The sequence below is a fragment of the Pavona decussata genome, unplaced genomic scaffold (assembly GCF_977016875.1).
Source record: "Pavona decussata unplaced genomic scaffold, jaPavDecu1.1 SCAFFOLD_3, whole genome shotgun sequence".
In the NCBI taxonomy this organism is placed as follows: Eukaryota; Metazoa; Cnidaria; class Anthozoa; order Scleractinia; family Agariciidae; genus Pavona; species Pavona decussata.
Window position 1 is genome coordinate 1,530,001 of NW_028145427.1, and position 20,000 is coordinate 1,550,000.

General features: G+C 39.1%; 3 protein-coding genes across 10 annotated transcripts in view; 2 read left to right on the forward strand and 1 right to left on the reverse strand.

Moving 5' to 3' along the window:
- Nucleotides 1-19,481, forward strand: part of LOC146489805 (uncharacterized) — a 29,553-nt gene extending 10,072 nt beyond the window's left edge. The window contains exon 3 of one of the 2 annotated variants that reach the window (XM_085102770.1): nt 19,162-19,481. The gene's annotated coding sequence lies outside the window, so the exon portion shown is untranslated. Of the gene's footprint in view, nt 1-19,034 lie in introns of both variants that reach the window. The other variant, XM_085102761.1, reaches the window with a different exon arrangement.
- The window catches only part of LOC146489802 (dehydrogenase/reductase SDR family member 4-like), a 99,918-nt gene that overhangs the window by 30,150 nt on the left and 49,768 nt on the right, over nt 1-20,000 (forward strand). For 2 of the 7 annotated variants that reach the window (XM_085102587.1, XM_085102640.1), the window contains exons 1-6: nt 3,255-3,340; nt 6,172-6,355; nt 6,474-6,551; nt 7,735-7,758; nt 9,326-9,396; nt 11,244-11,295. In XM_085102587.1, the coding sequence (XP_084958713.1) occupies nt 3,270-3,340; nt 6,172-6,355; nt 6,474-6,551; nt 7,735-7,758; nt 9,326-9,396; nt 11,244-11,295 (480 nt within the window). In that variant the 5' untranslated portion in view covers nt 3,255-3,269. Of the gene's footprint in view, nt 1-3,254; nt 3,341-6,171; nt 6,356-6,473; nt 6,552-7,734; nt 7,759-9,325; nt 9,397-11,243; nt 11,296-15,310; nt 16,277-17,813; nt 18,147-18,399; nt 19,482-20,000 lie in introns of those variants that run through there. The other 5 variants (XM_085102549.1, XM_085102426.1, XR_014861050.1 and 2 more) reach the window with 5 other exon arrangements.
- LOC146489806 (uncharacterized) lies at nt 12,260-14,786 on the reverse strand. Its single transcript, XM_085101158.1, has one exon. The coding sequence runs from the start codon at nt 14,720-14,722 to the stop codon at nt 13,340-13,342; it is 1,383 nt and encodes a 460-aa protein (XP_084957284.1). The 5' UTR covers nt 14,723-14,786; the 3' UTR covers nt 12,260-13,339.

The window sequence follows — 20,000 nt, forward strand, 5'->3', positions numbered from 1 at the left end:
ATAAGGCCTGTGAGTGTTAGTCTGTTTTTATACGAGATACCAGTCCTGTAGGGTAGTGAGAGTATATATTTAGTTGCACGTCGTTGTATTCTCTCGATAATTTCGATCAGTTTGACTGACTGCGGGGCCCATACTTGTGAACTGTACGAGAGGTTGCTCATCACTAAGGCTGTATACAGTGCTTTGCGAGCAGATTGATTTTTGACCTCAAGTGTCGACCTACGAATAAAACCCAGCATCCTATTAGCGTTAGAGGCAGCCGCTAGTACTTGACTGTTCCATTTCAAGTCCTTACATACTAATATCCCGAGATCCTTTTGAGCATCAGTACGTTTGACTGGTGTATTTTGAAGTGAGTAAGGTGTTTCCACTAGATTGACATTTCTCGTTGTAGACATCACTGTACATTTAGACTGGTTGAGATCCATCCTCCAATCATGACACCATAAAGTGATTCGATCGAGGTCTTCCTGGAGTAGTCGTCCATCATCAGTGTTCGTGATGGGACGGTAGCACTTGGTGTCATCCGCGAATAGTGCTACGGAACTATTGACAGTGGCTATGGCCAGATCGTTGACATATATTAGAAACAATAATGGCCCTAGGATGGACCCTTGAGGTACTCCAGAGGGAACATGGAGAATGTTTGATGTTTTACCGAGAACAGTTACTTTCTGAAATCTAAAATGTAAATAATCGGAGAACCAGCAGAGGAGACTGCCATTGATGCCAAATAGTCGTAGCTTTTTCAGGAGAAGCTGGTGGTCAACTCTGTCAAAAGCTTTCGCAAAGTCTAAATAGATGGTATCAACTTGCACTCGTTTATCAGGCAGCTCACCAATTTCATTCAAGACTTGAAGAAGCTGCGATGTGGTTGATTTTCCCTTAGCGAAACCATACTGTAGATTGTGAAGCTGGCTAGAAATGTGCTTAATAAGATGATTGTATACACAACGTTCCAAGACCTTTGAAACAAGAGGTAATAAAGAGATGGGTCTGTAGTTGGATACTTCACCAGGAGAGCCATTTTTGTGGATCGGGATAACATTTGCCACTTTCCATGCAGCTGGAAGTTTACCAAGCTGTAAGCATTTGTTGAAGATTGTACACAATGAATTAGAAATGCACGGTGCACAGTTTTTCAAAAGTTTCGCCGGGATCTTATCGGGACCAGTTGCTTTGTTCACATCTAACACACTAAGGGCGTTGAGAACCTCGACAGGAGACAAAGAGAGCTGAGAAATTTGTAGCGAACTATGTGGTTCGAGTAAGTTGGATGCTTGAAAGTCCTCATACTCACTGGTGTTCATTGTAATAGTAGCAACGCTCACAGGGGCGTAGCCAGGGGAGGGTTCCAGGGGTTCCGGAACCCCCCTCTCGCGTCAAGGAACCCCCCTCTCCTATTTTTAACAGTGATTTTATCCCAGCAAGAGTGTAATGGACTCTCGACATCTGGACCGAGTGGTTCGATCTGGCGGTCACTACCGCGGCAAATGTAGGTGTTGTGCCCTCCATCTCGCGCCGGATCAATCAGCAGCAACACCGCGACAATGTACCAGCCCAGACACCATCTGATTACTGTAAGAGGGCAGTTGCTATTCCCCTTCTAGACCATCCACAATCATAGATGAAAACATACTTCAATCTTACTAATGATGTTGTCTTGTCCCGCCTCTTTAATCTTCTTCCTGAGCTGGTAGCAGTCGGAGACAGAAAACCTGACATTGAAACAGCGCTGGAGTTTTATGAGAACGCCCTTCCTTCTCCTCAAGTGGTTAATGTTGAGCTCCTGCGATGGAGCAGAAAGTGGTGCAGCACTGAGGATGCCGACCTTCCCACCAGTGCAGTTCAGACACTCGCAGCATGCGATCAAGAGTTCTTTCCTAACATCCACACCTTAATCCGCATTTTGTGCACGTTGCCAATAACGTCAGCTGAATGTGAGCGCTCATTCAGTACACTAAGAAGGTTAAAACATACCTGAGGTCGACCATGTTAAGCGAGCGAGAGCCTGGGCTGGCGTTGATGAACATCAATTACCACCGAGACATAAATATCGAGGAAGTGATAAACACGTTCGCTCAACGGCAATCAAGACGTCTTCTGTTTGCGTAGCGTTAACGCCAAAGTCTTGTACGTACGAAATGTAAGGATTTTAGACTAACCGTTTTCGTTGGAACCAATTTGGAACCCCCCCCCCCCCTCCTCGAAATCCTGGCTACGTCCCTGGCTCAGCAACGCTGGCTTGTAACTGTCCTATCGAGCGACGATTTTAGATGACAACACGCAGTGGTCACTGGTTTGAGATGGTAGAAACAGTATTTGCGACTTGTTGCAGAGCCCGCCGAGTCCGCCATGTTGAATGGAATTACTACACACAAGAGATGGTGCTGACCAAAGTGAGGAAGACTCGTCATGAAAAAATTGCAAGTTGGCAGAGTTGGCACTTTTCGGCACTTTTGGGAAATACACTTTTTTTTTATCCCGTGCTCGGACTACCTTTTCAGAACGGCCGAGCACGGGTGAAATTTTGATTCGGCCGAACCCCTTTTTACTCTTTTTTTGGTACGCGTCCCATTTTTTGTCCTAGTCGTGCCAAAAGTTTTCTGGCCCCAGTTGTTCAAAGGCCGGATAACTTTATCCAGTGGATAAGTCACTATCCGACAGTTTCAATCTGTGCAAAGATTTCAGTATTTCCTCCTATATAACCGAATATGTGCACTCTAACCAATGCTTAGTTAGGGAGTGTACGAAAACCTTGGAAAACATTTAACGTGAAGTATATTTTAGACGCTGAAGAGTGCCTTATCCAGCGGATAAAGTTATCCGGCCTTTAAACAACTGGGGCCTGAAGTGTAAACGGGCTCTAGTCTCAAAGAGCCCTGTCGCCTAAAGCAATTCGAATATTCGACTCGAATATTAACTTTAACTTTATTTTATGGATTTATTGTGATTGTTATCGAACCAAAACCTGGGATTAGCGTAAGCTATAATAATATAGGAGTATAAAATAAACTAAGAACATTTTTAGAGGGGCCTTAGTTTCCGAGGGGACTTGGTTCCCAGACTAATAGTCGGCCGGGAGAATGAATCGGTATTCTTCGGGACTCTGACGAGAATTTGTCGATTGACCCCCCATGCCACGTCGGCCCGTCGAGTGACGTTGTCGTCTTTTATAGAGCTCATTTCTAGTTCCCCGCAAAAACGCGATCGTCAACGCCTGTAACATGAACCGTTGCTGTTGTCCAGGCGTTTGCAGGTCTCTAAGAATGAGCTCTACTGCAGCTGCTAATCGCAGACTTGAAGGAAAAGTTGCAATTGTTACGGCATCCACAGAAGGGTGGGTATAAACAGTAAATTAAGGACGGTGCCTACTATTGTTACTGCGCATACGTTCTGCGCATCCCGAGATACTCGGGTGCCCTATGGGTGGTGCCTACTAATACGGGAATATTTTTGCGCGGCTGAAAACTATACGGAGAAAGCAGAACTTAGCAAATGCTTTTGGTATCTCATAAGAAAATTGGGGGTAACCATGCATTTTTCAGAGATAATTAAGCTTCAATTTAGGAAAAAATCCCAAACATTGCTTTATATTTTGGCGGTTTTTAGAGATATTATTGCTTACTTATCTCTGAAAAATGCATGGTTACCCCCAAGTTTCTTTTTTGGATTTCAATAGCCCTTGCCAAGATATGCTTTTCCTGCATAGTCATAAACCGAACAAAAATACTTCGGTATTAGTAGGCACCGTCCTTAAGCATGATTGTTTATTGCGTTGCTAATTTAATATTAGAATTATTGTGCTAAATTAGAAGACTAATGTTTTTGAAGAAGTGCCTTTTTGGAGCAACTACAGAATACAGGGCCACTTTGGTCCACACACATAAGAACGACACATAACACAATAGAACGACACAAAAAAAAATCATGTATCATTCTTTTGAAATAACCTATTACATAATCAATGAGCAGGAGATCCAGAAAGCTCGGTTGAGCTTTTTAAACTTTTTAGACTTGAACTTAGGTAGCCAGAAAAACACAGCAGATTTTTGAATTAAAAGCTTTGAATTGCCATTTGATAATATTGTCTTCAGCGGTATATTCCAGGCATAACTTATCAATGACATCAATGATAGCAATGAAATCAATGAGTAATCGATAGGTAATCAGTTGATTACAGTCATTGATTATTGCCGATGATCAATGAGTAATCGATGATTAATCGATAGGCCACAAATTTTTTGGTTATCGATTAGTCATCGATTGCATTGATTAATTAGCTCATTGATTCTATTGATTAGTCATTGATTTCATTCATTACTCATTGATTTCATTGATTAGTCATTGATTTCATTCATTACTCATCAATATCATCTCGTGGCTGAAAACTGAATAAAAACAAAATAAAAACAACTTATTAAATGTAAACAGATGTTTCCAGCTTTATTCTATCCGGCTAACAGTACATGTGAGTTAAGCTTCAGTAGGCCTATTTTGTTCCCTCGTATCTCGTTGTCGTTTTCTTTTTTTTTTTTTATTAAGTTTGCAACACAACAATATACATGAAGAACAAAGCTCGTTGTCATTTATTATTGAACCAAACCTTGACAGTTGCCCCGTCAAGGTTGTTCAACTTGGCAAATTATTCTATAACACCTTGAGATAATGCTCCAACACTCAAGCTCAACTCCACAATGTAACAATATCATGGTCCTGGTGCGTAATGTAACTGCTTGTGACGGCTGTTTCCCTAACCTAAAGCAGTTTTACTTTGCTGACAAACATCCACAGAACAAAATCTATAACCACACAGTCGATCCTTGTCAGCGTACCTGTTGGTTTCATTTTCAGACTACTTGGTGCCTGTTCAGTTGTTTTGTTATGAAATAAAGAGTTGGATAAAGTGAAATATTGCACAATTAAGAATCATTTGTATTTGTGATTAGCACTTCAGATCTCGACATGCCAGAAGTTTATAAATTTTGACCTTTTGTGAAGGCGTAATTTGGTCAAGAGGAATGCCAGTTATAGAGAAAAAAACGTTGAACAAAGATAAAAGAATAACAAACGAAAAAGCAAATTAAAATGGTACAAGAAGGCAAGAAAGGTGTCTTTTGTGTGCAGCATAATAGTTGATGAGTAATTAATGGGTCATCGATGAGTATAATCAATAACATTAATAGGTAATCAATTATTACATTAATGAGTAATCGATTCAAGTCATCAATGAGTACTTGATAGGCCACAAAATTTTTGGCCTTCGATTACTCATTGATTACTCATTGATTAATATTAAGGGTATGACATATAGCTTAGTTAAAATAGCAAGATAAAAAAGGTAGGCATAATATTGATGCTCTTTCAGGAGAAAAATACATTAAATTTTGGTTATTGACTGGGCATCAAGGAAAACACAACATAACTGATTTCAGCACGCATGACTGTGATGTGCAAAGCATGTGCTGATGACGTAAGAAAATATTCCCAGTAGGAATGAGCAATGCAATAATTATTTAACAGAATCACCTTAAGTTTATTATTATTTAATACTAATTTAATATGATACATTGATTTCTATTCATGTTGAATATTTTAGTTGATGGAAGAACAATCAGTTAAAGCTGAAGAATTGGGGTAATGCTTGTAGCAAGTCTACTTTCCTCACTCTCAGCTGGGTCACCAATAAAATAAAATCGACCATGGCAATATTTTTTTGTTTGTAGTAAGAAGGAGAAGACAGCTTATTTTATAGTCATAGGATTTTTAGGGTCAAATTTCAAGTACTTAAGTGTAAAGTTTTAAGATAGCCCCCCTCAGATACATGTACATCGTACTCTTAATATTTGGCTTTCACGCAATCTTTTTTCTCCAATACTCGATTTTTATCTTGTTTAAAACAAAATGTGATTTTGGTCTGGTCCTGTGGGTGGGGCATTGAAACCAGTTTTCTAGGCCTTACTGTGAAGTTGATGTATGTATTGGCTGAGCCCACTGACAGTGGACCATTTACAATAACTTGTCTGAAAATGACAAAATGACAAATATGCCCAGGAAGGACGGGGCGGTGGAGAGGGGATAGTCACACTTGGGATTGACTAAGTCATAAATGACTTTAACCTGCTAGTCTGGTTTATCTACAATTGGACTGGAATTTTTATTTTCCTTTAGGATAGGCCTTGCTATTGCCAGGCAGCTTACTCGAGATGGCGCAAAGGTCATGATTAGCAGTCGCAAGCAAGACAAGGTTACCAAAACTGTTTCTCAATTGGAAAAGGAAGAACAAGGCTGCGCCGTGAGGGGTGTGATGTGCCATGTCGCAAAACCTGATCAACGTATCAATCTTATTGAGCAGGTAAGTCTAGCAATTTATTCAAAATACATAATGTGGAGCTCTCATGTTCTGCTATTTCATCCACACCAGCTGATGTTATAAATTATGTCATTATGAATTCAATGTTTACTTTAAACAGACAATACAACACTTTGGTGGTATTGATATCCTTGTATCAAATGCAGCAGCCAATCCTTCATTTGGGCCAATTCTAGAGGTACTATGAGTTTACTTATTAAAATATTATATTATGATAATAATTATTATTTATAACAAAGCTGTCACTTCTTGATGGTTCAAGTGTAGTTGTTGGCGGGATTGAGGAATTACACCGGTACAGTGCACATGCAGTGTACTGCCGTAGCTTACAGAAAGTAAGGTCATGTGAAAACTTTATTCCAGTGCCACATCCCTTAGTTCTTTTTATTTAAATCTTATCATTTTTTGGTTCCTCACCTCCTGTTATTAATTTCTAGACATCATTACGCAATTTGGAGGCCAACTTGAAAATCGGATGGTTAACTTGGCCTCCGTCCTCAATCTACCTTAAAATTTTCAAAACAAACTGAACAAATTTTACCATATGAGAATGTAATTAAAACATTCTTAATTAATCTTGAGGAAAATAAAGGTTGTTGTTGTTGTTGTTCATCATCTAACAGACAGCTAGTGAGTCTCACTTTTCACAGATGTTAAGTACGGTTACATGTACATGTAGCTGTTTAATTATTTACAGTCGACTCCTGATGACGCGAACCTTCAAGGGAAATTGAAAAAGGTTCGAGTTTTCGGGAGTTCGAGTTATCGAGGGTAAAATTATATAGAAAATGACCTGAAGGGAAAGGAAAATTGGTTCGAGTTAGCACGAGGTTCGAGTTAACGAGGGTTCGAGTTATCAGGAGTCGACTGTATTTGCAGAAAAAAGGTTGATCTAGCGATTAAAGACATAAATATTCGGCAAAATATTTTACTAAATAATATAATGAAAGCTAGAGTAGGGAAATAATTAAATAACCACATACAGTATGGAGAGTTTCCATTCACGTGACTACTGGTCATATTGGTTCACTGAAACAAAAGAAAGTATTTGCATAAAAATAGAGTTCAATTCCCAGAGGTTTAGTTTGGGACACCAACATGGCTGCCATTTCTTTGTTTTGGGACGCCAACATGGCTGCCATTTCTTTGTTTTGGGACACCGACATTGCTGTTGTGAAATCATGTGAAAACACCCTATATATACAGTTTATGACAATTTAACTAAAGATAGATACTGTTCTTTTACACCATAACATCTCACAGGCCTACACCTGTATGTTTACCGTGAGTTTAATGTTATTAACTGGAAAGTAATTTATTTTCATTCACTTATTATATGCTGTATATTTTTCTAATTTTAGACCCCAGAGGATGCTTGGGATAAGGTAATGATTTATTATTAATTTTTGAAGCAAAGTATGAAGCTTAACTGGAATTTCCTTGGGGAAGGGGGTGAAAAACAAAACACCTACTGATGGGCATGGGGACTATGGATATTTTCGGGAACTACACATTAGTTCGCTGTAATGGAGCCAAGACATGTTGGCCTCTTCACATTTTTTTGAGCCCATTTATAACAGTTCAGGGCCCAGTTGTTCAAAGCCTGATTAAGCTTATCCTGGATTAACGTGAACTTTGGTTCGAGTTTAATCACTAATCAATAACGATTCTTCCAAAAGATTTTTGGTCCTCAGTTTTGACCCAGACTATTCTTTTACCTTAATGAGCTTGAAATTAGCCTTTAAAACAATTTTTAACGAGCAAGGTGAAAACCTTGATTAACTTTTTATTGTAGATAAGCGTTAATCGGCTTTCGAACAACCCAAGAAAGTGTGGAACTAGATTGGCCTTCAAAACGATTAATTTAATTATTAAATACAGATCTATTGATGAAAGTATGACAGGTCACCTGTTGGATCAGCCAGCAGAGATGATTTGAACTGAAAGCATGCATTAGTCATTTAGGTGATTTATTTATTCATTTATTTTCCTTTTTAATTCTTTTTCTCTTTGTTTTGTCTTTTCCTTTTGAGCATGTAAACAACTATCAATGCTACCCACCTCGAATAGCCCTTGCTAATTGTGGGTAACTTATATTGTAAAAAGTGTCTTCTCTTATAATAAATAGTTGTTGTTGTTGTTGATTCAATGGATGTTAACTGTAGAACAGTTATGAATGACCATTAAACCTTTGGAGCCCAATTGAGGGAAATAATCTTCAGATGCAATGGGTGGTTCCAGAAAATATCTAAACCTACAGTATCTCATGGAAGGTTATCGGGAATTTGAGCAGAAGGAACGTGTGTATGCTATGAAGATAAAATGAATTTCCAGAGCAGAAGAAGGGAGGGGGTGGGGGTGTGGATGGTTTCTGTTATTTTTTGGGACACCACAGTGTACCCATTCTTAATAATAAATTATTTATTATTTTATTGCTCATACTGATGTCACTGCAGCTTTTACAGTCAATTTACGTCACGCATGACCAGTATTTCCGAGAATGAAATGAACATTCAACTCAATTTCTCTTTGTAATGTCTGACATGTTAATGAAATGTTGAACATTTTTGTGGAAATCTTTCTGAAAAAGACGCATTAAAACAGAAACAAAAAGATTTATAATACTTGGGAAACAAAATTGTTAATATTCTTGAAATACTTAATTATGCTGTAATGTAAAGAGAAATTCATAGCTTTATACCATCAATAAACTAGGGAAGTCTGAAATCTCCTTGGCGATGTTCAAAACTAACATGTAAATTTCAAAACTCCATTCAAATTTCAAAAATACTGGTCACGCATGGCGTGGATTGACTGTAAAGTACAATTTATAATAATATAATATATATTTTATTGTTATTACAGGTCTTCTGTAAGATTCTTCTTCTCAGTTTGGATTATTTTCTTTCATTAATAAGCTTACTACTTTTTTCTTTTTGTTGATCGTTGCAGATATTTGATGTCAATGTCAAATCAGCATTCCTCCTTGCCAAGGACATTATTCCATTGATGGAGAAAAGAGAGTCTGTGTCTCTTTATGTGGAATGTTAGATGGGTTGTAACTAAGTTGTAACTAGGAATGATAGTTCCAAAAAGCTTTAAAATACCTCACAAATGTATGGAACATTTTCCAAATTGAAGCTTACTGGTATTATCTCTAAATTTGGATTTCAATAGCCCTTGCCAAGTCATAATCCGCCCAAAAACCCTTTGATTTGCACCATCCTTAAGAAATCAGACTTTCTTAGATCATCCCTGTTGCTTGAACTCATAAATAGTAGCAATAAGAGTTACTGCCCTTAAAGGCTAGCATTAGTAACCTTTGTTACAATCACTTTTACAGTTGCCAGTGTATAAACAATGTCCTTGTAAATCACTTTAATTAAAACCCTCCACATGTATTGTGGAGACTGTTGTATGGTCCAGGCCACAGCTGCCACTTAAGGCTACCAAATTATACCTTTAGAGGTGTCTCCCGTCCAAGTGCTGTAGCGCATCCAGTTTAAACTGCAGATACCTGAACCCTTAAAGAGCTAAAACTCAATTTTAGGGAATTTGTTCGTTTGCCTTCAAATGTGGACAGTAGCTAGTTCAACATATAAACAACTAAAACTTGTCTGCTAATTTTTTCTTTCAAAATATTTTATTTCCAAGAGCGATTTTTGTATGATCACTCCACAATTTTTTGATCATATTTCGAAAGTGTTCTGTAACTTTTCACTGTGATTGAATATGGCAAACGCAGACACTATTTTTAGTTTTAGCGCCTTGGGTCCGGAAACTGAGGAGCAAATTAAATTAGTGAAAAAATTCGCTTTGACTTGTAGCTTTCAAAAGGTGATTCGGATGCTCGCATTTAGAGGTCGTGAGAAATTCGACGATTTATTTTGTTTCAAAATTCTTGGTTTAGTTTGATATCCGACTCTATAAGCTTAATTTGATATAGGGGTTTTGGTGTGTACAGTTTAAACTGGACGCAAGACACCCCTGAAGGTATGAGGTAACCTTAATGGATAGTGTGGGACTGGTGCTTAAAGGGGTGCCTTTACACCTGCCTTGGTAGTAAAGGGTTACTGATAAACTGCTTTTGGGTCATTCTGCGTCCAATGGCTGTCGCATGCTGATGAGGCCTAACAAGGCCGAAACAGCTGTCCATGGCTGCCACTACCTGGGTGATATGGCTGTGCGCATGCTGTGTAGTAGCTTTTGGGTCGTTCAGTGCCCGATGGCTTTGCCTTCCTGATGAGGGCTAATAAGGCCAAAACAACTGCCCAATTGGCTGCCACTGCCTGGGTAATATGGCTGTGCGCATGTACATGTGTGAGGTACAGGTGGAGCTGTGTAGTGGCTTTTGGGTTGTTCAGTGCCCGATGGCTATGCCATGCTGATAAGGCATTATAAGGCAGAAACAGCTCTCCTTGGCTGCCACTGCCTAGGTGATATTGCTTTGCGCATGCGTGAGATACTGGCGGAGCTGTGTAGTGTGACCATTCCAGATGTTTCAGTAATATATCAAACATGGGAAGGTGTGTCTCATCAGACTTCTTTTAAACGACTTCGAGGTGTTTGGATATCTGATGAAACCCACTTTTGAGTGTTTGATATGGCTTCTCAAATAATGATCAATAATTCTTGGAGAAATTCAGGGCTAAAGTGATGGAAAGATTTTATAGTTTTCTTTGTTTTCTCTTGATGAATTATTAAATAAGTAAGTTTGAGAATTAAACTAAAACTTTGTTGTCCTCCCTGGTAGATGTTTTTGTTGTTGTTGGCTCATCATGCAATCTTTGCTCCTCAACAAGATTGTGTGATGAGCCAAAGGAGAGCCTGTAACGTGTCCCAAGTTCACCTGAGCAAACCTATTTTTTAGGGGTGGATCTGTGATTTTCATTTCATCAATAGGTGGATTTCAACCAGTGCAGGTAAGTGTGAAATAATTTCTACCCAGAAAAGAACATTCTATTTAACTTCTCAGCTTGGGCTTATAAGTAATTCAAACCTTTGAATCACAGGGCATGCCTTCATCTTAAACAGTGTTATCGGTAACCCTATCTAGACCGGGTTGGTTGCGGGCGGGTGGGGGGGGGGGAGGTGGCTGGTAGTGGGGCGGGAAATTCTGCCCATGGCGACTTTGAACCTGAATAACCTTTATTAATATTTGACCAAACGCCCTGAAACTTCAGGATGTCAGAAATTTGTCTGGGAAACATTGGATGTGCTTGGTTGATGTTGATTAACGTTGATGATACCATGGCAACCAATTTTTTTACAAGCAGTTTTTTCAGAAAATAGAAAATCCCTTTTTAAAATGAAGGAAAAATTCCTTTTCTTGCAGTAAATTTTGCGCTTTTAGCTCATATCAGTGTTTCTTTATTAGTTTTGATTATTTGTGAGAGGAAAGTAACATGAGGGGTGACGGGTGGGGAAAGGCGGGTTTGGTCTGGTGATTACAGAGGCAATTTTAGACTTTTGATCAATAATGATTTCTTGAAACATAAGCAAGCGAAAATTAAAGTTAATAGTTAATCGGCGTCATCGTGACACCATTCTCAAGGCAAAGTGGATAAATTAATGCGACGATTTGATTTCTATTCTCTACAGTCTCTACAAATTAGCATATTAACAAAGGATCACAAGTTCTTCAGGTGAATACCTTGTGATCCTTTGTTAATATGCTAATTTGTAGAGACTGTAGAGTATAGAAATCAAATCTTCGCATTAATTTATCCACTTTGCCTTGAGAATGGTGTCACGATGACGCCGAAACGTCGGCTATTAACTTTAATTTTCGCTTGCTTAATTTTAGACTTGGTGTATTTATCGCTGAAATGTTTCTCAGAGTGACCCAAGTTAAATGATGTGAGAATAGAATAAACAGATGCAAAAGTTAAAACTGCTATTGTATTTTATTGCTAAAAAAGATTATTCAAATATCCAATAAAACATTGATTAATCAGTTTATGGTAAAATTTAAAAAGAAAGACGACACGTTTGATTTTGCCAAAAAATATTTTGGTGGCTCAGTTGATGGGAAGATCAACTTGAGCTTTTGCAAACCAAGACAGCTTATGAATTACGTGCTATTACATACAATTTATAGATGGACCCTTAAGATAAAAATGAAAAATTATTATCAAGAGGATCGTTCATCTTGATTCAGAGTCCAAGTTCTTAAACACGTTGTGACAAATACTGATGTAAAATATTCCCTCGTCTTAGTTTTAATTTACGAGTATTCCACCAGCTCAGTCAAGTTGGTTCCTAAAGCTCTGTGTAGCAAGAAAACTTTTACTCATCAGTAAAGGAACAAGAGCGGAAATGCATAATTATATAATAAAGCGGTTTTCATTTGAGTGTCGAAAGCAATTTCGCGTGGCTTTGGTTTTACTTTACTACGCGCGGTGATTGGTTAGCAAATCTCGCGCCTGTCACTCAACAAGTGAGAAACCAAAACCAATCGTGACTTGCTCGCACGCGTTTTCCCGCGCTTGACGCCCGGTTCCTGTGTTTGCTTCAAACATTGTTTGGCTCTGTTGTGATTGGCCAGAATAAATTCGTCACGGTTTTAGTTTTACGACACTCAATTGTCAACTAATGACTACATGCATTAATCAAGCTACCACTTGCAAGACGTTCTATCACATGACAGGCAATCTGAGCCTTTTGAAATGATACTTTTGATGTTTTTTGTTAAACACACTCCTTTGGTTAAAAATTTAATTGGTGACAGAAATGCATAATTATACAGGTTATATCAAAATGTTGGCAAAAACAAAAAAATCCAAACACGAGTGAAAACTCGTCCAGTAATGGCTTATCAAGCGGAATTACACTGTTAAGAATCACGATTTGCAGCAAAAAAAAACAACTAAATTTCCGAAAAAAATAACTATACTTTTGTTGAAGTGAACACTAGGAACGGCGAAGGTAATTACTTTAGAGTGTTTACTTACAAGTGTTTTTTGTTCATTCAGATTTGTCAAGTTCTTTTTTTGCTTCTATTGCTTTCTTGCTTTCCGCTTCCAGCTTTTCTTGAGCTTGCTTTAAATCGTTTGCAAACGTGGTGGCTAGCTCACGTACATTCTTCTTTGCCTGCTCGATGGTTGGGTTGTCCTCCAGGTAGTTGTACAGGTCTTGTCTGGTCTCCTTGATCTGCAACATGTAGACACCACACACATCATCCAGGGCAACCCATTTGGAATAGTACCGCAGGGCCTTTTTCTTAAATGATGGCGATGTCCAGGTTTTGATTCGCTTCTCCTCAGAGAGCTTCATGGCCGCCTCAACACTCTGCTTTATGTCTCCTTTAGCCAGAGACTCGCAATGCGCCTGCATCTGCTCCCAGAATAAGGCTGCGTTCATCATGATGGCAGAAAGAGATTTGAGTGCGCCAATAGAACTGTGCAAGGCTTCAATGGCCGCTTCCGCCAACATACCGTCATCTTGGCAGTTCTTGATTTTCTCTGTGAATTCTATGCATTGTAGTATCGCGTCTTGGCGAAGATCTCGCTGTTTTTGCATTTCTTCCATATGCTTTTTCTTTTCTTTGTTTGCCATCTTCATGGCTTCTTTGTATCCTGACTTGTCACCAATTTGCGACAACTTTTCCAGCGCCTCTTCAGTCTTTAGCGTCGCTGCCGATGCTGCAGCTCCTACGATACCTGTAAAGGCACTTGTGATTGTATTTAGAAGGCTGTCCTGTGCGTCCATCGCCTTGTCTTCTCTTTTTTGAGCCTCGTTGTACAGTGCCTTTGCATTCTCTTCTGCTGCAATTGCATTCTCCTGCTGCCTGACCGCTTTCTTCTTTTTCATTTCAAACTCCTTCCTCTCTTCCTCCAGAGCTTTCTTTCTTTCCTCCTCAGATCCTTTTTCTCTCTGTGTGTCTTCTAAGGCGTCGATTACGTCGGTCGTTGCCTTCTCAAAGTCGTTGTGTAGCTCTTTAGCAGCATTCGCCATATCTTTGGCGATGCTGGTAAGCTGCGAGAGTGTTTCCAGCGCCATCTCTTCCAGTCCGTCTAGCAAGTATTGATAGGTCCCCTGAAGTTCTTCGAGTACACTCTGTGACGCACCTTTGAATTTGTGTACAGTGACAGCTGATTTATCGGCCAGTTTCGTAATGTTGTAGCCAACTCGCTGTACTTTAATCTGTACCTCAGTGCACCCTGCTACGCCGTTGTAAGCAACGCGGATAAAGCTACCAAGCTTTCCTAAGTCTTCCACGAGGCTTTGGAGATCTAGCGAACCAAGAAGAGACGTTTTAGCCGTCTGTACCATTTTGCTTTCTGCTTTTGGTATACAGACTAGGTCGAAGGTTTCTCCGTCAATTTCTACAGCAGTGTCAGTAGCCATTTTGTAGCTATCTTTGAGGACTTCAGTGCTTGACACGCGGAGGATTGTGTAACTGTCTAGCTGAATTACGAAGGGTGGACCGCGCTGGTTCGCTTTTATAAAGTTTAAATGTTCATTCTATTCTTCGAAACAAGATCATTTACACAAATCTGCCCAATACCGGCGTTTACTGACCATATTTGGTTGGAAATTGCTATGTAGCTGTTTACGTCAATTGTCTGGATCGTTCAATGTCAATTAATGATCCACTTCTTTTATTTTCTTGGAAAGCAGAATCGCTTCGGTTTCTTTACATTTAAATATGACCATCACTCACACTGCTGTTTTCATTCCATGTTGTTTTGTTGCAAAGTGAAATGTAGCTGTTTACACTTCTTAGATCCTTCCCTGTCAGTCAAAGTACCTTTTTCTTTCTGACTTACTTAGAAAGCGCATCGTTCCGATTTTATCTTTTTACTATGCCAGTTATGGTTGAAAGTGAAATATAGCTGTTCACATTTCTAGAGTCTTCTCTGAATTTTGGGAAGTTCTTACAAATTATGGTTGAAAGTGAAATAGAGCTGTTTACATTTCTAGTCTTTTTTATGAATTTTGGGAAGTTCTTACAAATTATGGTTGAAAGTGAAATACAGTTGTTAACATTTCTAGAGTCTTCTCTGAATTTTGGAAAATTCTTACAAATTATGGTTGAAAGTGAAATATAGCTGTTTACATTTTTAGAGTCTTCTTGGAAATTGGGCGGAAGTTTCTGAAGTCCCTTTTTATGTTGACATATTTCAAGCATTTCCTAGAAAACGTTAGAAGGTTAAGGGTTTTTTAAGGGAGTAAAACTGAATATCATATTTGTGATCCAGATCTAGATGTTACACCCCTTGTTTAAAACACTCCGCTGTCCAGATTTAAACGCAGTCCAAGGTAACCCCAGCCAACATTAGAAAGTTGGACGTTTCGCTTTCTAAACTTTTCAATCGCTTAGGTTATCCAGTGTAACTGATTATAAACATGGCGTTGAATTCATTGAGCCATAAGTGTTTTAATGCCGTGGAAACAGCTCTGGAAGCAGTGAAAAGCGGCGATTCTCACCGCTCGGTGGTCGCTCTGCAATCGGTACAGAAAGATGGACTGCTGTTACAGAACAGAGCAGCGATTCTCATTGATCAGCTAAGCAAAGCCGAGAAAGACCATCAGCAAAAGGTCGAGGGCGTTACTCGGCAGATAAACGAACTATACTCAGAAGAGACGCAGCTGGCGACCAGAAAACAAGCATTGGACAACAAGAAATCCTCGCTGGCTGACCAGAAGCAACGTTACTATCAAAACAAGGAAGAGGCTTCTAAAAAGTATGAAGCGGCGGAGAGAGAAAAGAGAAATGCTGAGAGAGAATATAACAAGATGAAGGTTTTCTTCTGGATACCTATTGTAGGCTGGATCCTTGCCTTGATTGAAGAGCACTCAAAAAATGCGTCTGATGCTTATAGAGAAATGATGCAGTATGAAAGGGATGTCGAGCAGGCAGAAAATGAGATCAGATGGGTGGACTCTCAAATCTTTCAGGTATGATCACATCTTTTATTTTTAGTGGTACGTGTTTGCTAACCAATTACCCAAAGGTTTCGGTCTTTTCTTACAACTGGTGTTACTTAATTCCGTGGGCGTATGCCACTGCGCATCAACAGATTTTATAGCGTAACTTAATTAAAACTCCTTGATGCGAACTGCAGACATGATTGCTTTGAGCTTTGTCCATTACCCCATTTTTAGAAGATTTTGTAGCCGTAGCATACACATTCATAATTTAATTTGATAGTCGTTTGAGCTGTCGGAATCATGCTTATTTGAATGCCTTCTTTTGTGACAAATATTAGTGGAAAAAGAAAGCACCAACTGAAGTGAGTGCCAAAACACCGAATACAAAGAAAAGAAGCACAGAATATAAAGATAAAAAATACCACAATACAGTTCTGGCGTTCTATAGGAAGATGCTGCCAGCGAAGATTTAAACACTTGGCATGTGAAGCGTTCTCTTAAAAACCCTCGAAACCCAGCATATTGAAAAGGAACAACTCTCTTGAAAAAATGTCTGCTTTTGGTCAGTCAACCTCTTGGGTGTGTCGAGCTAAGTTAGGAGTATTCCATTTGTAGGTTCGCTATCTATTTTAGTTTATTTCCCAGTCGGTGTCTGTTACTTTGATGCGTTTGTAGGAGCAGTATGGCACGATTCGGTGAAGTATCGTAACCACATTGACAAACGTCGAAGACTGTTGTCAAAGAAAAACTTAAAAACTTGGACGAAATTTTATTTCGGTTAACGTTACCTCGACTGCTTGTAAATTGAAAATCCTGTCAAGGAATGAGTTAACTGATCGCTGTTCGAGCGACCTGAACTAGTGAATTAGGAAGGGTAATAGTTGGCTTCATCCTTGGGAAATATTTTTGCCGTCGTCAGTCGTTCTTAGAACGATCGAATGATGCGTGAGGTCGTAATCATGTGGCCTGTGATCATAGCCAAGTGTAGCTGCGTTCGTTTTAATTTTAATCTCATGTGGTCGCTCGCCATAAAGTGATGCTGTTGCAACTTGTTTTGCCATAAGGACATCCAACATGATGTGAAGGTGAAAGGCGTTTCATAATAATTTACTAACCCAAGTATCTTTTGAGAAAGTGTAAATCACCGAAGACATTTGATGTATTATATTGTCAAGGAATGTGATTGTTTCATCAGACGTTCCGAGAAACTGTCGCAGAGTTATTTTTTGGAGGTGTTTGGAGCCTCTGACCAAACACGAACCACGAAATCTTCGATACGACGTCTCAATCGCTCATATGGTACATCCCGCAATAAATGCTTATAAGCTATGAAGGAGTTTGACAATGTAAATGTAATGTAATGGAGGAAGAAAGAATGTTTATTTGGTCTTCTCGTTTTGGGGGAATTAATTTGTGCCAGAAAAACGTGTATGTTTTTTTAACAATTACCTAATAGCCAAAATGTCGATACTTTAGACTTTCCAACGAGTCATGATTACGAGATTACTTAACTGTCAAATTAAGATTCCTTCTTTAATAGGTTATCATTCCTTTGCTTCTTTAGATAGAGAGCGACCTAAAGAAGATTTCATCGACAGTAGAGAAACTGAGGAAAGAGCGAGAAGCTTGTCATGAGAAGCTGAGTGACATCAAAAACATGACGTCATTTATTATGCAAGCTGTTGCATTCTGGGACGAGGTGGTTGCCGTGACCAAACAAGCCACAATAAAAACTGAACACCTGGAAAGGATTGTAAATCTGGCTGGAAGGAAAACTAACCCCGTGAGGATTCTAAGGAGCGGTGGAACCCAGACAATGGTGTCATCTTTCAAAGATCGCTGGATGGAAGTAGCAGAAATGATCAGTTCAGATAGAAACAATGTGATTTTTGAAGAGGTAGCACTTATTTTATTGTTAGACGTGATCATTTTCCTGCCACTCGTTGCAATCCATTTTCTCGGCCAATGTTTTTTTCTGTCTCTCTAGGCCGCTCGTGTGAGAAAAAAAATTGCAAAGCAAGAAACAGGTCGAGTTTGCTCACACGCCTAGGTGTACTTTATTTTACGGTGTCTTCGTATTTAGGAATAGGAAGGCTAATTTTTGTTAAGGCTTGTTACAAATATTAAAGTTACCTACTTTTTTTCAACAGGTCAATGCTCTTATGTAATCATTAAGCTTCTGTGAAACCACTTGGCTGCAAGTTTTTTTCTCTCGCAAAACATACCAAAGAACGCTTTGACGACAGACAGAAGCAACCAGCAGCAAGCCGGTTGAGTTGTGCCATCCTCAGCCTGCCATCTTGAAATCATTTTTTACAATAATAACAAAGAGTCTCTTAGCTTCTTTTATACTTTTGAGAACGTATGTTGACAAAAAATGTTCAAGCTAAATACGGTGTTGCTGTGTTCAAACAAGCACAACAGTTGACTTCGTAACCTACTATGCATTTAGCTCGTGTTTTGATATCATTAAACAAGAAGTTCCGCTCTAAAAGGGCAAGCCCCCCCCCCCCCCCCCCCCCCATCATTTCACACCTTTGTGGGCGTTAGATGCCAATTTAGACGCTGTTCAGTCGTGGCAAGTTGTTGACTCAAAAGTCCTCTGAAAAATATGCCTCAAAATATTGTAGTATCCCTACAGCAATATAAGATATCAAGTGCTAATATGTTTAACAAGGGTTATTTTGAAAACTACGCCGATTTTATCGGTAAAAGCCGGAGAAAAAGGCTTTTATACCAGAACTTCCTGTTAAAAAAAAAGAAGAAAAAAACATTTGTTGACAAGGTAATTAACAAAAGAATTAATCAGCAAAAGAGAGAAAAATAAGTAAGAAGTAGTAGCCTTGGAGAGGTGTGTTGTATTGAACGTTCCGTTGCTTTGTTGACCGTTGACCCCTGTTGCACGTGAACAGAGCGTGAGTGAGGGTGGCGTGATGTCGTCATAAGATTCAGGCGTTTTTCAAAGCTTTTGTTTGGTCTTTTGTTTTTCTTTGCAAATGGTCCCTGTTGTATTTAATGCTTTGGTTGTGCTATATAACAAATCCCTTAATGACTGGTCGCTCAGGAACCAGTTAATTTTGTTTTCCTCGATTCTCGACTTGTCTCGGGAGACATTGAGATTCGAGGGAAACAAAATTAATTGCTTCCCTCCAGACCAGTTAGTTAATCTCATACCCAAATGTTTGTCTTCGGAGAAAACATCTGGTAAAATCGATCACGTTCTCCAATCTGATTTGTCAATGAAAATTCCCCGATGCAAGTCGCGTCAACCATTTTCACCTTTTCTTTGCACGCCCGTAAACGCATGACTTACAAAAAGTGGTTTCTTGTGTCTATTTTAACTAATACTTTTATTGAACTGTAACAAGTTCTTATAAACATACATTCTTTTATAGTGTTGTGTCTCTGTTAAAAATTTTGTGAAAATGTTTGCCTGGCAATCTGTCATGTAATGCTCGATAATAGAGCGCGCGCACTTTGGCCACCATTTCTAATAAACAAAACTTTGGAGGCAGCTTTCTTCTTTCCCAGAAACTTGCAATCATTGATTTTTTTTTTCGCTGAATACGGTCACTAGGTGAAATGTTACCGACATTTATGGCAACAAATTGATCTTGAAAAACCATTTCGGGTAATTCGTGAACAAATTCTTTTTGCCTCAAATGTTGAGCGTGCGCAGTTGTGCCATGTGTCACATGCCTGATACATGAAAACGGATTTTACCCGAGACAAGACAAAGCGTTTATTATTG

Bases quoted from the DNA above. Each gene is read 5' to 3' on its own strand.
- LOC146489806 (XM_085101158.1), bottom strand. From the start codon at position 14,722: ATGGCTACTGACACTGCTGTAGAAATTGACGGAGAAACCTTCGACCTA.